The 18,706-nt window shown below is 45.1% G+C and overlaps 1 protein-coding gene across 2 annotated transcripts in view; it reads left to right on the forward strand.

The window, feature by feature from the left end:
* Positions 1 to 18,706, forward strand: part of enox1 (ecto-NOX disulfide-thiol exchanger 1) — a 535,519-nt gene that overhangs the window by 470,380 nt on the left and 46,433 nt on the right. For both annotated transcript variants that reach the window (XM_072584648.1, XM_072584649.1), the window contains exons 9-10: positions 744 to 928; positions 9,936 to 10,043. In XM_072584648.1, coding sequence (XP_072440749.1) covers positions 744 to 928; positions 9,936 to 10,043 — 293 coding nt within the window. The remainder of the gene's footprint in view (positions 1 to 743; positions 929 to 9,935; positions 10,044 to 18,706) is intronic.

The raw sequence follows: 18,706 nt of genomic DNA on the forward strand, positions 1-18,706 counted from the left end.
AGAACATAGCTCAAAATCCTTACAACCAGACCTTTAAGGATAAAGTTAGGAAAGGCTTCTGTTGCATGTTGTATATATTTGATTTTCCACAGCACAGTGAAGAGATGACACCCATTCTCTTAAGTGTGTTGAGACAACTAATCGAGACTTACACAATGATTTGAAATGTCTCAGCCCAGCTTCTGGTGGGCCTGCTTTCCTTTTCTCTGACTCAATAGCCAGGCTTAACCAGTCAAGCACAGCAGACATAGATCAGCTACTAGACTCGAGTAATTGAACATGGAGTTATTGAACACAGCATTCTTGCACGTAAATGATGGCGGAAGTTTGTTTCTCTCCTCGAGAAATGACAGTTGCCTCCAGGAGGTTGGTTAATTCTTAATCTGAGATCGATTACATTTTTGTTCTCTGGGATTAGTAGGAGTTTTGGTGTTAGGGCAGAAATACAGGGACAAAGTAAGTATTTAGAGAGAGGTAACAGATTAGCCATAATGTTCTGGAACAGTTGCAAGATGACTTCTTCTTCCTATATCTACCTCTGTGGTAACAAACTTTTGATTTCAATTAATAACTGAAAAGTTATCTCTGAACGTGTAGCTTTTATCTGTTAATACATTAACACTTCTTTTCCCTTCCAGTTTCAGTTCTGGACTCCTGCAGTAGTAGTAGTGAGTGTTTGAATGTATGTCCAAGACTAAGGAGAGTGGAGATAGTTACTCTCTCTCATTCTGCCCCCGATGTAGCTCTGGCTGCTCAGGCACGTGCCCTGAAGGAAGAGAATGACAGTCTGAGGTGGCAGCTGGATGCCTATCGGAACGAGGTGGAGCTGCTTAAACAGGAGCAGGGCATGTTCCAACGCATGGACGAAAGCCACACCAAGGAGCAGCAGCTTCACTTTCAGCAGCAAGCAATGCAGGGGATGCAGCAGGTAAGCAGCAATCCCGTTCCTCCTTCCACCACCGCAACCAGATCGGCTGAGTTTTTCTAGCAGTTGTACATTTTTATTTCAGATTTCCAGCGTGTGTGTGTACACACGTGCATGCACTTGTGCGTGTGTGCCTGTATTTGCATGAGTGTGCTTGTGTGTAAGTGTGTATGTATGCATCGGTGTGTATGTGAAGTAAGAGTGTGTGTGTGTGCAAAAGTGTGAGTGTGTATATGTGTGCATGAGTGTGTGTGTGTTATTTATGTGTGTGTGTGTGTGAAATTTGTGTGATTTGTGTGTGTTATTTGGGTAATCCAAGATGGAGGATGGGAAAAATTTCTGGCTGTAACAGCTGCTCCTTTTTTTTGAGGTATTTTAGGTGCTGGAGGTGATTTCCTCAAATTCCAGGAGCAGTAATTCCTGTTTTATATGCTGTTGCATTGTTTTGGAACTTTGGAAAAAAAAGTCAAAGCAATAGCAGTTTTAAAAGGGAGAAGAGCAGACAAAGGAAGCACATGGTGAGGTCAGTGCAGGAGAGAGAGAGAGAGAGAGAGAGAGAACCTGCACAGTTACTGTCTTTGCTGTTTGAATTCGTGTATCGCAGGATATCGGAGTGCGCCTGGGAAAATTAACAAACAGTGAAATTCACAACTAATCTTGGAGGAACCTGTTTGGGCGAAGTTCACAGCACAGAATCAGATAAGTTAATTGTTGTTTTAAGTGTGTCCAACAGAAAGGCTGCAGTAGTGATTAGAGTGGGTTCTTTCTTGATTATATGTTTTTGGAGATATGTCTCTTGATTAAACTTAAAATATAAGCCATAACTATTAATTTAACCTGGGCAGTGTTTTGTAGAGGAATAAGATGGTGTTATTTTCTGGGTCTGTAGATTGTGAAGGAGCAAAAATGGCCTTTGCAGTGATATGTACTTTTTGTCAGATGTGGGAGTTTAAAGAGAGCTTAATGTTTACTGCAGATTATATCTGCCATAAATGCTGTTGGATGCAAATCTTATCAGATCAAATGGATCGGTTGGAGAGACAGTTAGAAGCGATGAGGAATTTGCAACAGCAACAGTATGTGATGGATGGCAGTTATAGGAAGGGGGGAAAGTCTCAGATACAGTCACATAGATGGGTTAACTCCAGGAAAGGTAAGAGAGGTAGGCAGCTAGGGCAGGAGTCTTTTGTGGATATACCCATTTCAAACAGGTATGCTGTTTTGGAAAATGTAGGGGGTGATGGATTCTCAGGGGAACGTAGCACGAACAGCCAAGTTTCTGGTATTGAGACTGGCTCTAATGCAACGAGGGGTACGTCGGCTTCCAAGAGATGAATTGTGTTAGGGGACTCTCTAGTCCAAGGTACAGACAGACATTTCTGTGGCCAGCAGAGAAAAAGCAGGATGGTGTGTTGTTTCCCTGGTGCCAGGATCAAGGATGTCCCAGAGAGGGTGCAGAATGTTCTCAAGGGGGAGGGGGGCCAGCAAGAGACCATTATCCACATTGGAACCAACGATATTGGAAGGGAAAAGGTTGAGATTCTGAAGGGAGATTACAGAGAGTTAGGCAGAAATTTAAAAAGGAGGTCCTCAAGGGTGGTAATATCTGGATTACTCCCAGTGCTATGAGCTAGTGAGGGCAGGAATAGGAGGATAGAGCAGATGAATGCATGGCTGAGGAGCTGGTGTATGGGAGAAGGATTCACATTTTTGGATCATTGGAATCTCTTTTGGGGTAGAAGTGTTCTGTACAAGAAGGACGGATTGCACCTAAATTGGAAGGAGACTAATACACCGGCAGGGAAATCTGCTAGAGCTGCTTGGGAGGGTTTAAACTAGGAAGGGCGGGGTGGGTGGGGGGAAGGGGGAGGGTGGTGGTCGGGCCCAGGGAGATAGTGAGGAAAGAGATCGATCTGAGACGGGTCCAGCTGAGAACAGAAGTGAGTCAAACAGTCAGGGCAGGCAGGGACAAGGTAGGACGAATAAATTAAACTGCATTTATTTCAATGCAAGGGGCCTAACAGGGAAGGCAGATGAACTCAGGGCATGGTTAGGAACATGGGACTGGGATATCATAGCAATTACAGAAACATGGCTCAGGGATGGGCAGGACTTGCAGCTTAATGTTCCAGGATACAAATGCTACAGGAAGGATAGAAAGGGAGGCAAGAGAGGAGGGGGAGTGGCATTTTTGATAAGGGATAGCATTACAGCTGTACTGAGGGAGGATATTCCCAGAAATACATCCAGGGAAGTTATTTGGGTGGAACTGAGAAATAAGAAAGGGATGATCACCTTATTGGGATTGTATTATAGACCCCCTAATAGTCAGAAGGAAATTGAGAAACAAACTTGTAAGGAGATCTCAGCTATCTGTAAGAATAATCGGGTAGTTATGGTAGGGGATTTTAATTTTCCAAACATAGACTGGGACTGCCATAGTGTTAAAGGTTTAGTTGGAGAGGAATTTGTTAAGTGCGTACAAGACAATTTTCTGATTCAGTATGTGGATGTACATACTAGAGAAGGTGCAAAACATGATCTATTCTTGGGAAATAAGGCAGGGCAGGTGACTGAGGTGTCAGTGGGGAGGCACTTTGGGGCCAGTGACCATAATTCTATTTGTTTTAAAATAGTGATGGAAAAGGATAGTCCAGATCTAAAAGTTGAAGTTCTTAGTTGGAGAAAGGCCAATTTTGACGGTATTAGGCAAGAACTTTCGAAAGCTGATTGGGGACAGATGTTTGCAGGTAAAGGGACGGCTGGAAAATGGGAAGCCTTCAGAAATGAGATAACAAGAATCCAGAGAAAGTATAATCCTGTCAGGGTGAAGGGGAAGGCTGGTAGATATAGGGAATGCTGGATGACTAAAGAAATTGAGAGTTTGGTTAAGAAAAAGAAGGAAGCATATGTCAGGTATAGTCAGGATAGATCGAGTGAATCCTTAGAAGAGTATAAAGGAAGTAGGAGTATACTTAAGAGGGAAATCAGGAGGGCAAAAAGGGGACATGAGATAGCTTTGGCAAATAGAATTAAGGAGAATCCAAAGGATTTTTACAAATACATTGAGGACAAAAGGGTAACTAGGGAGAGAAAAGGGCCCCTCAAAGATCAGCAAGGCAGCCTTATGTAGAGCCACAGAAAATGGGAGAGATACTAAATGAATATTTTACATCAGTATTTACTGTGGAAAAGGATATGGAAGATATAGACTGTAGGGAAATAGATGGTGACATCTTGGAAAATGTCCAGATTACAGAGGAGGAAGTGCTGGATATCTTGAAACGGGTAAAGCTGGATAAATCCCCAGGACCTGATCAGGTGTACCCGAGAACTCTGTGGGAAACTAGAGAAGTGATTGCTGGGCCTCTTGCTGAGATATTTGTATCATCGATAGTCACAGGTGAGGTGCCAGAAGACTGGAGGTTGGCAAACGTGGTGCCACTGTTTAAGAAGGGCGGTAAAGATATGCCAGGGAACTATAGACCAGTGAGCCTGACCTCGGTGGTGGGCAAGTTGTTGGAAGGAATCCTGAGGGACAGGATGTACATGTATTTGGAAAGGCAAGGACTGATTAGGGATAGTCAACGTGGTTTTGTGCATGGGAAATCATGTCTCACAAACTTGATTGAGTTTTTTGAAGAAGTAACAAAGAGAATTGAAGAGGGCAGAGCAGTAGATGTGATCCAAATGGACTTCAGTAAGGTGTTTGACAAGGTTCCCCACGGGAGACTGATTAGCAAGGTTAGATCTCATGGAATACAGGGAGAACTAGCCATTTGGATACAGAACTGGCTCAAAGATAGAAGATAGAGGGTGGTGGTGGAGAGTTGTTTTTCAGACTGGAGGCCTGTGACCAGTGGAGTGCCACAAGTATTGGTGCTGGGTCCTCTACTTTTTGTCATTTACATAAATGATTTGGATGCGAACATAAGAGTTATAGTTAATAAGTTTGCAGATGACACCAAAATTGGAGGTGTAGTGGACAACGAAGAGGGTTACGTCAGATTACAACAGGATCTGGACCAGATGGGCCAATGGGCTGAGAAGTGGCAGATGGAGTTTAGTTCAGATAAATGTGAGGTGCTGCATTTTGGGAAAGCAAATCTTAGCAGGACTTATACACTTAATGGTAAGGTCCTAGGGAGTGTTGCTGAACAAAGAGACCTTGGGAGTGCAGGTTCCTAGCTCCTTGAAAGTGGAGACAGAGGTAAATAAGGATAGTGAAGAAGGTGTTTGGTATGCTTTCTTTTATTGGTCAGAGTATTGAGTACAGGGGTTGGGAGGTCATGTTGCCGCTGTACAGGACATTGGTTAGGCCACTGTTTGAATATTGCGTGCAATTCTGGTCTCCTTGCTATCGGAAAGATGTTGTGAAATTTGAAAGGGTTCAGAAAAGATCTACAAGGATGTTGCCAGGATTGGAGGATTTGAGCTATAGGGAGAGGCTGAACAGGCTGGGGCTGTTTTCCCTGGAGCGTCGGAGGCTGAGGGGTGACCTTTATAGAGGTTTACAAAATTATGAGGGGCATGGATAGGGTAAATAGGCAAAGTCTTTTCCCTTGGGGTGGGGGAGTCCAGAACTAGAGGGCATAGGTTTAGTGTGAGATGGGAAAGATATAAAAGAGACCTAAGGGGCAACTTTTTCACACAGAGAGTGGTACGTGTATGGAATGAGCTGTCAGAGGAAGTGGTGGAGGCTGGTACAATTGCAACATTTAAGAGGCATTTGGCTGGGTATATGAATAGGAAGGGTTTGGAGGGTATTGCCCGAGTGCTGGCAGGTGGGACTAGATTGGGTTGGGATATCTGGTCGGCATGGGCGGGTTGGACCGAAGGGTCTGTTTCCCTGCTATACATCTCTATGACTCTATTTGTGAGTGAGATTGTGTGTGAGATTTGTGTAATTCGTGTGTGTGTTATTTGTGAGTGAGGTGTGATTTGTGTGCGTGTGTGTTCTTTTTGTGTGAGTGTGCATAGATCACGTCAATTTTTTAAAAAAATAAAGCGATGGTGATATGCATTGCATTGTAACACCTTTATGGACATGTGCCAGGGAAATCACTGATCACAAGCACCAGCTCAGCACTCCACAGGTCAGCAGCTGGGAAGGGGGCAGTTTGAGGGGAGCAGGACTCAGGCAGTGGTGGCTGAGCAAGAGTGGGTCCCTTGCTTGGCTCAAGTCCCGTTCACATCCTCTCCAGCTTCAGCCACGTCAGGAAGCAGACAGCAACCCTTGGAATGAAGCCTGACTGAATGCAGTTCCATGTGGAAACCTGTCTTGACATCGAAGTACGATGCCTCTTCTGTGGACACTCCTGTGATGGTCTACCCTCAACCCGCAAATCACTGGCCAGGCCCAGGATAACGGTGGATTGGTGGCCCTGAGCAACCTCAGTCAGCCCTTCCATGGTACCGCACTGGGAGAGGTGGCAAATGTGGCAGAGTGCCCGCACTGTTCACCTGGGAAAGCAGCAGGGTGCCTGTGGTGTGTATCTGGTGTCTGTGTGGGATGTCTGCCTTCATTGGCTGGTCACTCTTCCAAAATAAAGTGGAGGGCACACCGCCCAATGGCTCCTGTGATAGGATTGGTGGGAGAAGAGGCTGGTTGGTTTAATAAGCATGAGAGACTCTGGGGGAGCTGGGCCTTAATACCTATCATATTAAGGGTGGGAATTTTCAAAACAACTTCAAAGCCATCTCGCCGAGTCATCAACTTTTTGTTGGCCGACTCACTCACTTGCAGCCTCAGTCAAATCATAAGAGCATAAGGCATAGGAGCAGAAATTAGGCCATTTGGCCCATCAAGCCTCCTTCACCATTCAATCATGGCTGATAGGTTTTATGAACCCATTTTCCCAGTTTCTGCCCATGACCTTTGATCCCCTTGACAGTCAAGAACCCACCTATCTCTGTCTTAAATATACTCAATGACCTGGCCTCCCCAGCCTTCTGTGTCAATGAATTCCATCGATTCACCACTCTCTGGCTGAAGAAGTTTCTCCTTGTCTCTGTTCCGAAAGGGTCATCCTTTTACTCTGAGGCTGTAATCTCTGGTCACTCAAATTCAAGATGAAGACTCCCAGAATCAGTATCCTGAAAGCAGGCCTAAAGATAAGGGGCAAATGGTGGGATATAGGATGAGCAGACAAAATGATGAGACAGTCCCTTGAAATCCAGGGCAGGTGGCCATCTTGTCAGAATGACCTGGTCTTGCCCCCTCTAATAGCCTGAATGAACGGGAATGTTTGAAAGTGTTGAAGGCAGATGGAGTGCTGCAGACCCTGACTCACATGACCCAGCAATGCTGGTCTCTCCTGAAATGGGGGATGGATATTACAGAGTATGGATATTATTGACAAGGGAATTCATCAAATTTCCCAACATATCGAGGTGAACAGATCAGGTAGATAGAGAGAAACTCAATGCATTGCCTCAGAAGGTGACCGCGGTCTTGTGGTATTGTCACTGGGCTGATAATCCAGAGTCGAGAGAGTGTTGCTGGAAAAGCACAGCTAATCAGGCAGCATCCAAGGAGCAGGAGAATCGACATTTCAGGCATAAGCCCTTGATCAGGATTCTCCTGCTCCTCAGATGCTGCCTGACTGGCTGTGCTTTTCCAGCACCGCACTCTCCACTCTGATCTCCAGCATCTGCAGTTCTCGCCTTCTCCTAATAATCCAGAGACCGAGGTAACATTCTGGGTACAACTCCTGCCATGGTAGAGGTTGAATCCAGCAACAGTCTGGAATCAAGAGTTGAGTAATCTTGTTGAAAATTAATGTCCAAAACTTTCATCCTCCCCATAGCCAAACCACTGGTTGGACTCTTAATTAGGAACGGGCAATAAATGTTGGCCTCACCAACGGAGCCAATATCCTGTGAATGTAACATTTCCATCCAAACAGCAAAAACAAATGTTAAAGTTGAATCGGGGCTTTGTAGATTCTCACACTCACAACCCCCACCCCAGACAGACACACACACACAGACAGACAAAGACCCACATGCACACATATATTTTGATGTGGTGAATTTTTTTGTACTTGCAGAGTTACATTGCACTTTGCTCAAAAACTGCATACATTCATGTAGAACTCTGAGCTCAAAAACTGCATGAATTTATGTAAAACTCTGTTATTTCACTCTTTAGATTCGAATCAATCTAAACATCAGGTCATAGACAGAGAACACAGGGGGCTAACACCTTCAACATATTGTCTAGCTATCACCATTGTTAACAGCTAACCCGAGAATGTAACTTTAAAAAAAGGGTTTTGTGATTTACACATGAAAGAAGTGAAACTATCACGGCATTCTAACAGATGAAAGGCTTAACAGACAATAAATTCTTCAATGTATAATTTCAGTTACATCACACTGCAAATTTTTGCTATAAATTCTGTGTTACGATCGAGCCCTCCACAATCACCTGATGAGGGACCGTCGCTCCGAAAGCTAGTGTGCTTCCACTTAAACCTGTTGGACTATAACCTGGTGTTGTGTAATTTTTTAACTTTGTACACCCCAGTCCAACACCGGCATCTCCGAATCATAGATTCATATATTAAGGGATATCGGGCAAGCAACCTCGTTGAATGTGAACAGGCTTCAGGAGCTAACCTGTTGATAATGGTCATGGCAGAGTTCCAGACTGTGACAACCATCTCAGTATTGGACAATGGTTAATTCCTTAATCCGAGTCCCATTCACAAGCTTGAGTTGTATCTTCCCATTCTTTTGATCGCAGCCACTTCATAGTTTCAACTAATCTTAAGGACATCCCCGTCAGTTATAAACTGGAGTCACCAGACCAGAAATAGACGGCAGATTTCCTTCCCGAAAGGACATTGGTGAATTAGATAGGGTTTTACAACAACCAACAGTGTCTCCCTTTCTATTCCCCGTATTTCGCTCAACATTAAATTCAAATGTCACCATCTGCCATGATGAGATTTGAACCCACGTCCCCCAGAGCATCAGTTTGAGCTTTTGGATTATTTAACCCAGTGACATTCCCAATGTCCCACTGCCCTCAGCTGCAGCAACGTTGCTGGGCACAGTCCCCACTTGACCAGTTCCCATGGAATTTTCCACATGGAAGTTCTGCCATCCAGCTGGGTTCAGTCTTTATTGGAAAAGAAAACCCCCACAGTTACGAGAAATCTGAAATGACAAGCTTTGGGATGGTTTGGCAGGTTGGGCAACTTGTGTAGAGAGAGGATCGGAGTCAATGTTTCTGCGCTCCACCAATACTGCCCTCTTGAATATCCCCAGTCATGGAAGAGTTGCAGTGTAGATGGAGGCCATTTGCCCATTGTATTTGCACTCTCTGGTGACCATCATTACCTAATGCCAGTCTCTTTCAAAATCTGAGTGTCTTCTGCATTTTGCTTTCTTGTCAATCTTGGTCTTTATTGAATGGTCTCATGAGTTACGTGTGATCTTTGATAAATAGCTTTCATGCCCAGACTGAACAGTTTCTCAAATTAGCTTTGATGCCATAAATGAACATTCAGTGTTGGTCGATGGAACTAACAGGTGGCTATGTGGCATAGGAGGGCATTGAGAGTGTACCCATCCTTGCCCAGTCCAACTGCAGTAATGATGGTGCCTCAGGCGACTGACTGTGTGGAGTTTGTACGTTCTCCCCGTGTCTGCGTGGGTTTCCTCTGGGTGCTCCGGTTTCCTCCCACAGTCCAAAGATGTGCAGGTCAGGTGAATTGGCCATGCTAAATTGCCCGTAGAGTTAGGTAAGGGGTAGATGTAGATGTAGATGTACATGTAGGGGTATGGGTGGGTTACGCTGCGGCGGGACGGTGTGGACTTGTTGGGCCGAAGGGCCTGTTTCCACACTGTAACTAATCTAATCTAATCTAATCTAAAAAACATTAACAACAGTGAAATAAATAACAAAGACAACGTCTCGCCTCACCCCTAAAGTATGCAACAGTTCTGCAGCCATTCACTTAGAGACCCTGTGACTGATAACAACCCTGTTTCTAACTAGCAACTGCTCACACTGCAAGAGGAATGCAGAAAGAAGGAATTGGAACTGGAGAAAATGAAGGAGGAGAATTCACAAGTGCAAGCATTACTTGCAACGCTGAAAGAAAAGGTAAGCCCCTCTGTCAATATCACTGCTCTTTCGGAGGATTATCTGGCAAATCCACATTGGAGTCATTCACTGCAGTTCAGGGAATGGTTTTGACTTGGTCAGTTTACACAATGGTCTGCTGTAAAATTGTCAGTCAGCAATCTCTCAAGTATTTGATATTGTGCAATTTTAAATTATTTGTGTTTGTTCATAAGGTTGCAAGTGTTGCTGGCTAGCTCAACGTAATAGCCTCTCCCTAACTGCCCTTGATATTACCCTCACCCAGTCAAGTGGGGAGCATTCTATCACACTCCTGACTCATAGTTGATAGACAGGGAGTCGAGAGATACAAACATATAAATGAGGAGCTGGAGTAACAGCAGGCCATTCAGCCCATCAGCCTGATCTGTCGCTCTGTAAAGTCAAACCTGACCTTGTTCTATATTCCTGCTGACTGCTCATCACAAACCTGTCCATCTCTGCTTTAAAAATGTTCCAAAACTCTGCCCCCCTTTTCGATGAAGGGCTCAAAGCAATTCTTCTCATCTCTTTCTGAAGTGGGCCACCCTTTACTTTTAAACAGTGGCCCCCTTGTTCGAGATTCTCTCACAAGGTGAACCATATTTTCCACATCCACTCGGTCTCGTCCCCTCAGGATCTTGTATGTTTCAGTCAAGTTGCCTCTTTGTTTTTCTAAACTCCGGTAGAAGTCGAAAAGTGTGGCGCTGGAAAAGCACAGCAGGTCAGGCAGCATCCGAGAAGCAGGAGAGTTGATGTTTTGAGCATAAGCCCTTCATCAGGAATGGCTTATGCCAGACTCTTCAGCTCCTCGGTTGCTGCCTGACCTCCTGTGCTTTTCCAGCACCACGCTCTTCGACTCTGATCTCCAGCATCTGCAGTCCTCACTTTCTCTCTCGATATAAGCCTAGCCTGCCTAAACTTCCATCATAGGACAACGTTGCAGGTATTAATTTAGCAAACCTTCCCTGAACTGCTTTCAATGTGTTTACTTGCTTTCTTAAATAAACAGTACACCCAGATGCGTTCTCCCTAATGCCCTATATAAATGAAGTGCAACCTCCCTTTGTATTCAATTCCCTTGCAATAAATGTTAAAATTCTATTAACGTTCCTCATTACTTGCTGTACCTGCACAGTGGCCTTTTGTGATTCATGGATGTGCTTACACAGATCCTTCTGCACAGATTTCTCACCATTTAGATAATGTGATCCTTTTATTCTTCCTGCCAGAATGGACAATCGCACGCATTATTCTCCATTTGCCAGACCTTCCCCTAATCACTTAACGTATTTGTATCCCTTTATGGTTGTAGCTCTTCAGAATTTACTTTCCAAACTATCTTTGTATCATCAGTAAATTGAGATACCATACCTTCAACTGACTTTATCCAGTTCACTTCAATACATTGTGAAATGTGGAGACTGGAGCACTAACACCTTGTAACACACCACTTCTTACCTCTTAGAGTCATAGAGTCATAGAGATGTACAGTATGGAAACAGACCCTTTGGTCCAACCCTATCCATGCCGACCAGATATCCCAACCCAATCTAGTCCCACCTGCCAGCACCCGGCCCATATCCCTCCAAACCCTTCCTATTCATATACCCATCCAGATGCCTCTTAAATGTTGCAATTGTACCAGCCTCCACCACTTCCTCTGTCAGCTCATTCCATACAATTATCACCCTCTGTGTGGAAAAGTTGCCCCTTAGGTCTCTTTTGTATCTTTCCCCTCTCACCCTAAACCTATGCCCTCTCGTTCTGGACTCCCCCACCCCAGGGAAAAGACTTTGTCTATTTATCCTCTCCATGCCCCTCATGATTTTGTAAACCTCTATAAGGTCACCCCTCAACCTCCGACGCTCCAAGGAAAACAGCTCCAGTCTACTCAGCCTCTCCCTGTAGCTCAAATCCTCCAACCCTGGCAACATCCTTGTAAATCTTTTCTGAACCCTTGTAAAGCAAACAAAAAAAGGATTCACTTCCAATTACTCAAAACATGATGCAATCATCTAACCTGGAGAGAAAGGGATGGAGGGAGTTGCTGAGGATGGTTCGACATCGCACGCAGTCCTGACCTCCCTCAGTCAACCACCTGGAGCTGAGATGGCTGACTTCTAACAATTACAACTACCTTCCTTTGTGTTCGTGAGCTGGGAGGAACATAGAGTGTGTTAGCTTGAAAGGCTGTGAGACACTTCCTTATCATTGCCCAGGGCATTAATGAGGAGAACAATGTGGACCTTTTATATCCTTATCTAAGGAAGGACATTCGTACCCCAGGGAGGCAAGTAAGGTTCAAGAGACCGGTTCCTGGGATGAGGGGAAATTGAAAATATTGTCGTATTGTGTGGAGTTCAGAGAACAAGAGGTGACCAAAATGAAAGATGAAATTCCTTCGGGTTTTGCTGGGGGTAGAAGCTGAGAAAAGCTGACCACGTTACCTTCCATTACACTCAGCCAGTTCAAACTAGGTACAGATCCAGACGTTACACAGGACTTCCAGATAGAACAGCTCGCTGCCACGTAACCTGGCATCACTGATGATTCACATATTACCGTTCACTTTTTACCATTCGCCAATCCCACCACGGCTTCCCCACCATGTTGTTTGTGTTCCTCCAATGCTGTGCCCTTGATCACACCACCATCAGTGACTGGGAGGGGCCTAGACATCAAAACTCAGGAATTGGCCCCCTGCACCTCTCCAGCTCTCGCAGGTTCCTTCTTTAAAACACACCTTGATTGTGAAACCTTTTGGCAAGCGATCGGTCAAATAGCTGCACTAATATCTGATGTGGCTTGGCATGATAACTCTCCTGTGGACCCTATTAGATTAATCAAATTATAGGAGTAATGTATTGGCACTCTTGGAGTATTGCATTGGGGCTATAGGAGTATTGCATTGGCACTATAGGGGTATTACATTAGCACTATAGGAGTATTGTATTAGCACTATAGGGGTATTGTATTAGCACTATAGGGGTATTGGCTTAGCACTATAGGGGTATTGCATTAGCACTATAGGGGTATTGCATTGGCACTACAGGAGTATTGCATTGGCACCATAGGAGTATTGTATTGGCACTATAGGGGTATTGCATTAGCACTATAGGGGTATTACATTAGGACTATAGGAGTATTGCATTAGCACTTTTGGGTATTGCATTAGCACTATAGGAGTATTGCATTAGCACTATAGGGATATTGCATTAGCACTACAGGACTATTGTATTGGCACTATAGGGGTATTGCATTGGCACTATAGGGGTATTGTATTGGCACTATAGGAGTATTGTATTGGCACTATAGGGGTATTGCATTGGCACTATAGGGATATTGCATTGGCACTATAGGAGTATTGTATTGGCTGTACAGGAATATTGTCTTGGCTCTGTTGGAGTATTATTTTGGCACTATAGCAGTATTATTCCGGTGACTTCTGAAAACATCTTCAAATTATATCCCAGTATTGAAGGAGTTTTCCGATGTGGTATTCAGACTCCAGGCTGCAAACTAATTTGATGCAAATCTCAAAATGCTGATCAGTTGTTTCGGTCGTGACTGACATGATTGAATCAGAAATCTGAGGGTGTGCTCTATTCAGGTGCTGTGGTGGGGCAACTTATAAAACTTTCTCTGTATTTTTCATGTAAAGGTACACATTGCAATAAATTTCTGTTCTATTGTATTGGGTTCTATTGTCTTCTGTTTATTCAGGGAAGTGTCCAGCGAACTGCCCACGTTCTATTTGGATGATTATGTTTCAGGGTGGGGATGCTGAGGTTGTTTGGCTGGTTTGGGTTTTAACATCGGAGCTTCCACCTCTCCGACCTTCAAAGAGACCATCAGGCTCCTGTCAGTGCTCAGATATTCGCATCAAAAACATAAATCAGTGTAGAATCCATTGTCCCAGCTTGAGGAGCAACCATAACCCAATAGAAGATGTGTCTTTTACCTAGGGTGGGGGATTTCAAGTTGAAGGGCATACTTTTAAGACGAGATGGGAGAGGTCTGAAAAAGACACGAGGGGCAAATGTTTTTCCACATCGCGTATGGAATGAACTTCCTGAGGAAGAGTTGGATGTGGGTACGGTTACAGTGTTTAACTGACATTGGGATAAGTACATGATTGGAGGGATACGGGCCAAGTGCAGGCAGTTGGGATTATTTTAGTTTAGGATTATGGTCAGCATGGACTGGTTGGACCGTAGGGTCTGTTTCTGTGCTATATGACTCTATGGGCCATAGGGTGTACAGGATTAGGTTGGTTGTCAGTTTAGTGTTTGGCAGGTAATGCAATGTGGTTTCTTTCTCCATACTTATATCGAAGTTCAGGGGTCATTCATTACAAAGGCAGATTTGCCGTGCTTTAAGCTGACCTCCAAACCCTTCCTGACCCTCCAGCGATTCTGCTCTCAAGGGCCCACGGTGCAGTTGAAATACTGAGAGGCGGTCTGTTCCTCTCAAACCCAACAGTCAGGGATGTGTGAGGCAGGATTTTGTGTAGGGAATCCCAGGCCAGGGGGAAACATGAGGTCCCTGACCCCACACCACCACGGGGAATATCAGTAGGCAGCAGTCTAGCCAACCAGTGGCCAACTAAAGATGGCAGCCAAGATGATCCAATCCAAGGCCCTCCAGCTCAGAAGGGGCTGGAGGTCTGAGAGAGGGAGGAAGAGTAGAGTTCTCCATTATCCAAAAGATTGTGGTGAAGGAAATTCTTTCAGAGGGCAATGGAGATCCCAATCGATCGCTGAGCATCAGTCGACCTTTCAACTTTAATTGAATGAGGCCTTTGCAAATCTCGAGGGAAATCACCAGGAATGGGGACCGCTGGAGGGAGCCTGTGCCAGGGAATTCCATGCAATGTGGAAGTCAGGCCTATCTGAAGGCCGCGATTGATCGGATTGGAAACCGATCGTAAGAGACACCTCTGGAAGGGGGTCACCAAAATCCCCAAAATAATGTGACCTTCCAGCATCATGCAATGTAGAAAATAGGTCCGGGAGTAGGCCATTCAGCCCGTTGAGCCTGCCTCTGCTATTCATCAGCATCATGGCTGATTGTCCAACTCAGTTCCCTCTTCCTACTTTCACCTCTTGATTCCTTTAGCTCTTAAGTTCTACATCTGCCTCTTCTTTGAAAACATAATATTTTGGCCTCACCACTTTCTGTGGTAGTGTATTCCACAGGCTCACCACTCTCTGGGTGAAGAAATCTCCCTTCATCTGAGTCCTAAATATCCTTCAGCTACAACCCTTGGTTCTAGACTCTCCCACCATCGGGAACATCCTTCCTGCATCTAACCCATCTACCTCGTTGGAATATTATAGTTTCTGTGAGAAACTCTCTCATTCTTGTAAACTCCAGAGAACACAATCCTAACCGACTCAATCTCTCCTTATACGTCAATCCTGCCAACTTCAGCTGCACTCCTTCTATGTCAAGAACACCTTCCTCAGATAAGGAGACCAAAACTGTACATGGTGTTCCAGGTGTGGCCTCACCAATGCCTTACATAAGTGCAGCAAGACATCCTTGTTCCTGCACTCGAATCCTCTCACCAAGAAGGCTAACATACAGTTGACCTTCTTCACTGCCTGCTGCACCTACACGCCCTACCAGTGCATGAGGACACCCAGGTCTCGTTTGAACATTCCCCTCCCTCCGTTTACAGCCTTTGAAATAATGAACCCCCCCCCTTCTTATTTTTTATTCCCAAGTTGGATAACCTCACATTTATCAGCATTTGCTCGCTTTCTCAATTTGTCCAAATCAAGCAGCAGTGTTTCCGCACGGGGGGAGGAGGCAGCAGTGTGTCAGCCTTTGCACGCAGTTCACTGGTGAGAAAAGACAGTAACATGTTTGCATTTCTCTAATTCCACTGTCTTGTGCATCCTTGATTTCCTTTGCCTCACCCCTTGTCATCAACCACCAAGGCTCTGAAACTGCACTCCCCCCCACCACCCCCCACCCCGACTAAATCCCTGCACTGTTTCTGAATATATTCATTCAACCCTGCTTCTTAAGTCAAATTTTTATTTAATTTGCCCTGGATCACACACCATTGACTAGTGTTTCACTTTGAAATGCCGTTCCTGTGAAACGTTATACCACATGAAGAGACCATGCTGTCTTTGTTTCCCTCTCGTGGTGGTTTTGGGTGCTGATATGGGTCAAGAATGGAGTGCCCCAGATTAATTCAGTTAACGTAATGGCAGGAAGCCCAGTTGTAAGCTCTTTGACGCTTAGCCTGGCGAGAGAGGTTTCCTGCATAATCTTTCTGGGTGTCACAAGAAACATGGCCCCAGCATAATTTCCACCAACACTGGAAAAACCTGCCTCCTGTGTCACCTTTTCAATTCCAACGCGCCTTCCTTATGTTCTGAACATCTGATTGCAGAGGAACCTTGATTATCCAAAGTTCAGGGGCGGGCCGTATTTCGTCCGGTAAATTGAATTCCGGATCATCCAATGCCGGGTAACGTAGTTTCGCTGAGCATCGGGACCTTGCGATCTCGCCGGATCATCCGACATTTGGATAATCGAATGCAGGATAATCAAGGTTCCCCTGTAGTTGGACCATTGAAGGGACCACGAGAGAAATTAAAACTGAAATATTAATGTTTAAAGCATCATTGAAAAATAAAATGTCCTGCTTAAACCATGGTGTAATGTACAAGTTTCAGTTTGTGATAGGAGAGGTCAGATTGATTCGTCTTTTACTGTTATATTCACTGAGCAGTGTTTCCTGAGTGTGTTTGCACCCTCTACTGTTTCATTTGGCGGCGTCAGCCTGGGTCGCAGTGCAACCATTGGGAATGCCTGATAATTCTCTTAACCACATGCAGATTGAGAGGGAGTGAATCATGTGTGCTAGTCACAGAGCGACCTACTCAGTGCAGTGCATTATGGAGTGCTGCGTGCCTTCACATGTGCCTGAGAAGACAGACCCCCTCAGCGATGCAGATGAAACCTTTTCAGACCTTACTTCATTCTTCACATCTGCTAATCCTGCCCAGCTTTGGCCACACCTTTTGTAGCGCCCGGACGCGACCGTTCCAAGAAGGGAAACTTGCCGAGATCTGAAAACCTACAGGGCTCGAGAGGCATAGCAGGGGTGTGGGATTGTTTGGATAACCCTTTTAAAAGGGCTGGCACGGGGCACAGTGGGTCAAGCGGTCTCCTCCTCTGTTGCTTCATTTTCTGATTCAGTCATGTACAAGAGATATGGTTGGAACTCATTTTTAAATTAGCATCAGTCAAAGGATCAGTGTGGGTACCCTGCGGTGTGGGCACAAATTACTGCAGCTGCTAAAACCACAAACACTGGAGATTACATAAGGTTGAGGAAACAAGGTTCAGACAGAGCGTTGGAGGGATACAAGATAGCCAGAAGGGAGCTGAATAAAGGGATTAGGAGAGCTAAGAGATGGCATGACAAATCTTTGGCGGATAGGATCAAGGATAACCCCAAGGCCTTTTATGCGTATGTGAGAAACATGAGAATGACGAGAACGAGGGTAGGTCCGATCAAGGACAGTAGTGGGAGACTGTGAATTGAGTCGGAAGAGATAGGAGAGGTCTTAAATTAGTACTTTTCTTCAGTATTTACCAACGAGAGGGACCGTATTGTTGAAGAGGAGAGTATGAAACGGACTGGTAAGCTAGAAGAGATACTTGTTAGGAAGGAAGATGTGTTGGGCATTTTGAACAACTTGAGGATAGACAAGTCCCCCGGGCCTGACAGGATATATCTTAGGATTATGTGGGAAGCAAGAGAGGAAATTGCAGAGCCGTTGGCAATGATCTTTTCGTCTTCACTGTCAACGGGGGTGGTACCAGGGGACTGGAGAGTGGCGAATGTTGTGCCCCTGTTCAAAAAAGGGAATAGGGATAACCCCGGGAATTACAGGCCAGTTAGTCTTACTTCGGTGGTAGGCAAAGTAATGGAAAGGGTACTGAGGGATAGGATTTATGAGTATCTGGAAAGACACTGCTTGATTAGGGACAGCCAGCATGGATTTGTGAGGGGTAGGTCTTGCCTTACAAGTCTTATTGAATTCTTTGAGAGGGTGACCAAGCGTGTGGATGAGGGTAGAGCAGTGGATGTAGTGTACATGGATTTTAGTAAGGCATTTGATAAGGTTCCCCATGGTATGCTTATGCGGAAAGTCAGGAGGCATGGGATAGAGGGAAATTTGGACAGTTGGATAGAAAACCGGCTAACCGGTCGAAGTCAGAGAGTGGTGGTAGATGGTAAATATTCAGCCTGGAGCCCAGTTACAAGTGGAGTTCCGCAGGGATCAGTTCTGGGTCCTCTGCTGTTTGTAATTTTTATTAATGACTTGGAAGAGGGAGTCGAAGGGTGGGTCAGTAAATTTTCAGATGATACGAAGATTGGTGAAGTTGTGGATAGTGAGGAGGGCTGTTGTCAGCTGCAAAGGGACTTAGATATGATGCAGAGCTGGGCTGAGGAGTGGCAGATGGAGTTCAACCCTGCCAAGTGTGAGGTTGTCCATTTTGGAAGGATAAATAAGAATGCGGAATACAGGGTTAACGGTAGGGTTCTTAGTCAGGTGGAGGAGCAGAGGGATCTTGGGGTCTATGTTCATAGATCTTTGAAAGTTGCCACTCAGGTGGATAGAGCTTGTAAG

This window comes from Chiloscyllium punctatum, chromosome 15 (assembly GCF_047496795.1).
Source record: "Chiloscyllium punctatum isolate Juve2018m chromosome 15, sChiPun1.3, whole genome shotgun sequence".
Taxonomy (NCBI): domain Eukaryota; kingdom Metazoa; phylum Chordata; class Chondrichthyes; order Orectolobiformes; family Hemiscylliidae; genus Chiloscyllium; species Chiloscyllium punctatum.